Source organism: Podarcis cretensis, assembly GCF_951804945.1.
Source record: "Podarcis cretensis genome assembly, chromosome: 4".
NCBI lineage: Eukaryota > Metazoa > Chordata > Lepidosauria > Squamata > Lacertidae > Podarcis > Podarcis cretensis.
The window spans coordinates 18,054,581-18,062,607 of record NC_137173.1 but is presented as its reverse complement, the minus strand read 5'-3'; the positions used below and the strand labels follow the sequence as shown (position 1 = coordinate 18,062,607).

Below are 8,027 nucleotides of genomic sequence, written 5' to 3'. Positions count from 1 at the left end.
GGGGAAACCATAACTGGGTTTGTGACCTCTCTCCGCCAAGCCGCCCGGTTCTGCAACTTCTCAGAGCTGGAGAACATGCTTCGTGACCGCCTCGTCGGTGGCCTGAGGGATGAGAAGCTGCAACGACGCCTCTACGCTAAGAAGAACCTAACGTTCCAGGTCGCTCTGGAGGAGGCCCTGGCAACGGAAGCTGCCGAGAGGTCGACGCAAGAGGCACGGCCGAGCCAGCCATCCCAACCGAGGGTCCACCACGAAGACCTCACCGACGACTCAGGATCTGACAGGGAGGAGGTGCACCGAGTACAGCAGCGCACTCAAGCAGCCCACATACCACAGCTGCCTCGACGAGAAGGAGGGAACTGCGCAAGCTGTGGAGAAAGTCACGAGAGGAGGACCTGCCGTTTCCGCAACGCAGAGTGCAGGCAGTGCAGAAAAGTGGGACACATCGCCCGGGTGTGTCGGGCTCGGCCCACCCGATGCCAGGCATCAGATGACCAATCCAAGAACCCCAGGTCCCGGGGCCCAACGCACCAAGGCAACTCGACGGAGCTCACGGACTTCCAGGTATACCAGTTGCCCCACCCCAACGTAGAAAAAATTTATGTAGAGGTACAGATAGAGGGGGCCCCATGCCGCATGGAGCTTGACACGGGTTCAACTCTATCCATAATCTCGGCAAGGACCTTAAGGAAACTGTGTCCTACTGGGGGTCCCAAACTCAGGCCGGCCCCATTCACCCTCCGGGACTTCCAGAAACGTAAGGTCCCCACAATGGGGGTGGGGACCTTCAGGGTGCAATACCGAGGGCGGACGCGGCAACTGGACTTACTTGTGGTCAAGGGCCCCTACATTAGCCTACTGGGATTGTCATGGTTTGGACCACTGGGGCTAGCTGTCACCGGGGTGAACCACACTAGCTTACAAGTGGACGTGGACGCCATATGCAAGGAATTTCCGGGGGTTTTCGATGGGAAATTGGGACAGTATACGGGCCCCCCCATTGCTCTACAGCTTGACCCCGCAGTACGACCGGTCAGGCTCAAGGCCCGCCGGGTCCCGTTCGCCCTGAAACCCCGTATAGATGAGGAATTGGACCGGCTCATGGAGCAAGGAGTGCTGGAACCGGTGCCTAATGCCCCCTGGGAAACCCCAATCGTCACACCTGTCAAGCCTAATGGTTCAGTCCGCATCTGCGCAGACTACAAATGTACTATAAACAAGGCCCTCACGGCCCATGCATACCCAGTGCCAGTGGTCAGCCATGTCCTTGCCACCCTGGCTGGGTCGAAAATTTTTGGCAAGCTGGACTTGGCCCAAGCATATCAACAGCTGCCAGTAGATGAGGCCACAGCGGAGGCACAGACGATTGTGACGCACAGAGGAGCATTCAGGGTAAAGCGGCTGCAATTCGGTGTCAGCGTGGCACCAGGCATATTCCAGAATCTAATGGACTCTCTCCTTAAAGGGATTCCTGGCGTCACCCCCTTCTTCGATGATGTGTTGATTGCCGGGCCCACACCAGAGGAGTTTGAGGACCGCCTCCGCACCGTTCTGCACCGTTTCCAGACAGCAGGTCTCAAGGTGAAGCGGGAAAAATGTCTACTAGGAGTGCCCCAGGTGGACTTTCTGGGATTTATGGTGGACGCAGAAGGGGTCCACCCGACTGGGGACAAGGTACGGGCCATTTGTGATGCCCCAGCGCCCAAGAACAAGACTGAACTTCAGGCCTTCTTGGGACTATTGAACTTTTACCATTCCTTCCTTCCCCACAAGGCGGCGGTAGCGGAGCCCCTACACAGACTCCTGGACAAGCGGGCCCCTTGGGTGTGGGGCCAGCGCCAGGAGGCCGCATTCCAGGCAGTCAAGGACTTGCTTGTCTCAAACTCGGTCTTGGCACACTTCGACGAGAGGCTGCCGGTGGTGCTAGCATGCGACGCCTCACCCTATGGCATTGGCGCTGTCCTGGGACACCAACTCCCAGATGGAAGAGAGGTACCGGTGGCATACTTTTCCCAGACACTCAACGCAACTGAGCGGAACTACTCACAAATTGACAAGGAGGGTCTGGCAATCGTGAAGGGAGTTAAAAAATTCCATGATTTCTTGTACGGGCGGCCCTTCACCGTGGTGACTGACCACAAACCGTTGCTTGGCTTGTTTGCCCCCGAAAAGCAGACCCCCCAAGTGCTGTCTCCTCGCGTCCTCAGGTGGTCAATTTTCCTTACCAGCTACCAGTATGCACTGATTCACCGCCCTGGGAAGGCGATGGGCCATGCGGACGCCCTCAGCAGGCTGCCACTACCGGAAACAGGCCCTGACCCAGCACCTGCACAAGAGGTTATGAGCCTGGAGCTGCTTCCTGACCGCCCCATTCAGGCACAAGAAGTTGCACACCATTCCAAGAAAGATAGGGTCATCTCCCGGGTCCTGGACTGGGTGTGGAGGGGATGGCCCAGCAGCAGCCCCGGGCCAGAATTCGCCGGCTACACAACCCGCAAACATGAACTGTCGGCCCACAAGGGGTGCCTGTTATGGGGAAGCAGGGTCGTTGTTCCCCAGCCCCTCCGAAAAAGGGTCCTCACAGCCCTACACGAGACACACCCTGGGGTAGTAAGAATGAAGGCCCTTGCCAGGAGTTATGTGTGGTGGCCGGGGATTGACGGAGAGATAGAGGCCTGGGTCAAACACTGCCAGGCCTGCCAAGAATCCCGCCCAGATCCCCCAAGGGCCCCAGTCCAGTCCTGGGAGTCCGCCCGAGCACCATGGTCACGACTGCATGTGGACTTCGCTGGCCCCTTTCAGGGGAAAACATTCTTCATAGTGGTGGACTCCTACACCAAATGGCTGGAAGTCGCACTGGTACCGTCCACTTCTACGTCCGCAGCCATCCGGGTACTACGCAGGCTGTTTGCTACCCACGGGCTCCCTGACACTCTCGTCTCAGACAACGGGACTGCATTTACGTCAGGAGAATTCCAAACCTTCACAGCGCAGAACGCCATCCGCCACATCCGTTCGGCGCCATTCCACCCTGCCACCAATGGCCAAGCAGAACGCATGGTGCGGACCACCAAGGAAACCCTTCGCCGCATGACGCAAGGGGATTGGGAGTACCGCCTTGCCACATTCCTTCTAGCACAGCACAGCACCCCCAGCTCAACAACTGGCAGGAGCCCCGCTGAACTACTAATGGGTCGGCGCCTTGCAATCAGATTGGACCGCCTTCACCCCGATAGAGCTCAGGATGAGGTAGTGGTGGGGGAAGGCAGGAACCCCCGGACCTTCGAGGCCCAGGACCCAGTGTACGCAAAGAATTTTGGGGCAGGCCCTGCATGGGTACCCGCCACAGTCACCAGGGTCACTGGCCCCGTGTCGTACGAGGTGCTAACAGATGGGGGGCAATGCTGGCGCCGCCACTGCGACCAGATACGCCGACGATTCCCGGGAGAAAACCAGGAGGAGGAGGACAGGTCAGAGGAGTCCCAAGGGAACAGTGGGGCAGTGAGGCCCATAGAGCAGCAGGGGCCAGCAGGAGAGGCAGAATCAGTAAATACAGAGAGGACCCGTGAGGCTGAAAGGACACCGGAACCAGAACCACGACTGAGCGAGCCGGTTGCGCCAGACCAAACAGCCCCATCACAGCCAGCATCCTTGGAACACGAGCCAGAACCTGAACCCCGGACCAGGGAACACCCCAGGCCGCAACGCACACGTAGGCCGCCAGCGTACCTTGAGGACTATGAATGCGACCTCCCGGGCAGGACTGGAACTTAGAGGGGAGGGGTGTTATGTACTGAGTCAAATAGGATCCAAACTGCAGCAGTCTGATTGGTCCTAGAACAATAGGATCCAAAAGGCAGCAGTCTGATTGGTCCTAGAACAATAGGATTCAGAATGCAGCAGTCTGATTGGTCCTAGAACAATGCAGCAGTATGATTGGTTGGCAGGAACCACCCAGTCATGCTCCAGATTGAAGTGAATCCACAACCTGATTGGCTTACAGTAGAATTCCGGAATTAGCCAATCATGTGCAGCCCATTGTGTAAATAATGTATATAAAGCAGATACTTTGAGGGGACATTCATTCCTCCTCACCACTATGAGCTGAATAAGAGCATGAAATCACTTTGCGACTCTGAGTATATTTCAATATCCCTTCAAATTATTTGATTCTATGACCCCAAGTGCTCAGAAAGGTGTGTCAAAATCTTTCTACGAGTATTTTTTTATTTATTTCCTTGATTTGTGGGGGGCGGGGTCAGCCCACGCCGAACAGAGCTTAATTCCTTAATTCCAAGACACACAAAAACCAGAGGCAGCCGTTTGAGACCAGAATGAAGACGCTGATGGTGACAAGCGGGTCCTGCAAGCCTCTCCGCCTCCTCCTTTTCCCGCCCTCCCGGGCGCAGGAGAGATGCAGATTCCTCCTCCTCCCTTAGGGGGTGGAGGGAGGGACGGAGCATCATCCGCCCCGGCCGTGCGCACAGCACTGTGGGCTAACATGGCAGCTTCCTTCGCCACTCTCGGCTTCCCACTCCTTTGACAATCCCCTCTTCTCTTTTGATTTCCCGGGGAGAGGGATTCCTTTCCCGCCTCCCGGCAACACACACACACACACAACCTCTGCACACCCTTAAGGAGATCCAGCATGGAGAGGAGCTCCAGCTGCGAGAGCATCGCCTCCAAGGAGGCTCCGCCCGCCACCCGCCAGCCCAGCCCGGATTCCCTCTCCAGGTAAAACCGCCCTTCACCCTCCAGGGTGGGAAAGCCCTGGAGGAGAGAGTGGGGGCGGGGGGGGTTGTTGTTTGGTTTGTTTGTTCTGCGGGGAAGGAAGCGGACCCCCATATTCCCTCCATCCCCTTTCCATAACCTGCGCTTCTAACTGGCACAGGTCAGTGCTGGAGAGATAGGTGCGCTATTACGCACACACTGCGCCCGTTGCACCTGGGTGGCCTGTGTAGTGAAACCCAGGGGAAGGGAAGGGCTGGGTGTGATCGGGGAACTGCACATGCTCAGAGGCACTATTCTTGGTAAGCGCACGGGGGTTCCGGGTGGTTCCAGGACAGCCGAGGCCGAGCGCGCTCCTTGCAGCGGGATCCTCAGCGCTCTTTGCCCATCAACCCGCAGAGGAAGCGCCGGTTTGGGTCCCCTGCGCTCGGGAGCGCACCCTGTTTCCCCACCCCTCCCTCGGCGAGGCTTACATCTGAGTAAACACGCAGAGGAACGAGCACTGAATAGAACAGGGCGGGGGCGGATTCCAAACATTTTAATGCTGCAATCCCGTGAGTTTACCTGGGAGTAAGTGCTACTGAAAACAGTGGGGCTTGTTTCCGAGTAAATGCGGAGAGGGTTGCGCCCTGTGAGGTTTTGGGTACTTGGGCCATTCACCGTGCTGCGCTATTTCGTGGTGGAAAATAGAGGACAATGCTTGTAGGATTGTGTGTGTGTGTGTGATTTTTTTTCTATCTCTGTGTGTCTTTGCTTTATTTTTATTTCGTCCTTAATGGAAGTGTTTGTATATTTTTATTTCTTTTAATTTATTCCATCAGAGGACATTTTCTTGTTTTATTTATTTTATTTCTCACTTTATATTGCCTCGTTTTTCCTGACCCGACTACCTTGTGAGGTTGACCGCATCCCTTGATTTGGAACGCTGAATGTCGCCTATCATATTTTAAGGCAGGGTTGTGGGTGAGCTGGCGATCCATCTTGATTGTGGCCCCATCTGCACCAGACATTTAAAGCAGCATCATACCACTTGAAGCAGTTGTGACCAGTGGCGTAGCGTGGGGGGTGCAGGGGGGGCCGGCCGCACCGGGCGCAACATCTGGGGGTTAGGGTTAGGGATAGGGTTAGGGGGCGCAAATTACTTGCCTTGCCCCGGGTGCTGACAACCCACGCTACGCCACTGGTTGTGACTTCCCCCAAAGAATCCTGGGAACTGTAGTTTGTTAGAGGTGCAGAGTGTTGTTAGCAGACCCCCTATTCCAACCCACCCCCCACCTGCAACTTCTATAGGGGTTTACCAGTCTCTCTTCCCAGGGAATTCTGGGAACTGATTTAAAAAGACACCTGGAGAAGGACCTCAACAAAATCTCTTCTGCTCCTTCGGGTACAGTAATTAGGTAACCTGCTAGGGACTCTCCAGGTAGAGAAGCTACCACCTACTTTTTCAAAACCTGGAGATGCCAGGAATAGAAGCTTTGACCCTTTGAGTGCAAATTGGGTCGTCCACCACCAAGTCATGATCCTTTCCCCATAAACCTTGGTCGCAAACATACCGTACATTGTAAACACAGGGTCAGCTTTCTCCTCCAAAATCTTGGGGACTCTGGTTTGTTAAGGGTGCTGGGAAGTGTAGCTGTGTCAGGGGTAAACTACAGTTTCCATGGTAAAAAAGGTAAAGGACCCCTGGATGATTCAGTCCAGTTGATTTGGGGGGGGGGGAACGATGCCCGTTAAAGGGGGGTCAGTGTGCTTTAAATTGGTGGCTTATTTCCTTATTTCCATAATAATTTTTATTATTATTATTTTACACTGATTTGACAGTTGTTTCTTTTTTTTCATCTTTTTGTATTTTTATTTAGATTTTCCGTCATTCAATTTAATTAAAAAAGAGAAATAATACACAACAGAAAAGAAACATTAAATCATTATACAATATCCAAAAAAGAAAAAGAAAAACATAAACAAAAGAAAATAAACCCACCACCCTGTTTAACTTCCCTCCACCGCTACTCGTCTTCTCTAGAATCAATTTTACCCTTATCATTGCATTCAGATTGTTTGTATTTTCTCAATATACATACATATGTCATTGATAATTTATTGTTTTGATGCATTTACATTATTAATCTAAGCATATTAGCATGTCTTTTTTAGAGCAATATAATACATAATTTTATTTTTATGCCGCCTCTCCATAGTTCAAACCATGCTCAGGCAGCTTGCAACATGACAAAAGTCCATAATTGTAACAAGGCAAAAGTCGCCATCAACAATAAATAAAGCATTTTAAAAAATACAACCAAACTGAACAGATTCCACATAGCGATGTAGAAAGGCAAATAGTTGTGCAGGGTACTCTGAGGCTGTGTACGCATTATGGTATACTCTGGCTTCCGTGTGCTCCCACCACGGGTGTTTGAAGCGGAGTACTCAATCCCTAGGTGTTCTACAGCTTCTTGAGAAATGTTGCTATTTGATGAATTTCCCCTCAAACCAGCTTCTAACCTGAGGTGTGTACATCTAAGACCACAGCAGCACATGCCCGGGTGGCAGTGCACATGGAGTTTCACTGGCAGCATGGCTGGATTTAGGTTTGATGAGGCCCTAAGGGAAGCGGGTGGCGCTGTGGGCTAAACCACAGAGCCTAGGACTTGCTGATCAGAAGGTCGGCAGTTCAAATCCCCAAGACTGGGTGAGCTCCCATTGCTCGGTCCCTGCTCCTGCCAACCTAGCAGTTCGAAAGCACATCAAAGTGCAAGTAGATAAATAGGTACCACTCCGGCGGGAAGCTAAACGGCGTTTCCGTGCACTGCTCTGGATCATCAGAAGCGGCTTAGTCATGCTGGCCACATGACCCGGAAGTTGTACGCTGGCTCCTCGGCCAGCAAAGCGAGATGAGCGCCACAACCCCAGAGTCGGCCATGACTGGACCTAATGGTCAGGGGTGCATTTACCTTTACCTAAGCTACTGAAGGAAATGGGGCCCTTTATCTGTCCAGCTGTCCTTTGTCAACAACAAATTATCACTGTTTTTTGTGTTGAATATATGCTATATGGCAATTTATGGACCTAATAGCCATTTGTCACTGTTGGGTGGAATGTTGAACCTCCATTATCTTTTCCACCTGTGACCGGCAAAGCAGGTGGGGTGGGAAGAAATTCTGAGTGCACCCTGCTAGCTTGGAAAATGCTAAACTCCATCTTTTTTCCCTGACTTCTTTTCCTTTTTGAATACAAAGCAGTTGCAAATGGCTTAAATCACTACATATATATATATGTGTGTGTGTATAATTTAGTCT

General features: G+C 52.8%; 1 protein-coding gene across 3 annotated transcripts in view; it reads left to right on the top strand.

Moving 5' to 3' along the window:
• The first annotated feature begins 4,347 nt into the window (after positions 1 to 4,347).
• MTMR2 (myotubularin related protein 2) overlaps positions 4,348 to 8,027 on the top strand; it is a 51,999-nt gene continuing 48,319 nt past the window's right edge. For all 3 annotated transcript variants that reach the window (XR_013838250.1, XR_013838251.1, XM_079973774.1), the window contains exon 1: positions 4,348 to 4,734. Coding sequence is in view for 1 of the 3 variants with exons in the window: in XM_079973774.1 (XP_079829900.1) it covers positions 4,649 to 4,734 (86 nt within the window). In the remaining 2 variants the exon portion in view is untranslated. The remainder of the gene's footprint in view (positions 4,735 to 8,027) is intronic.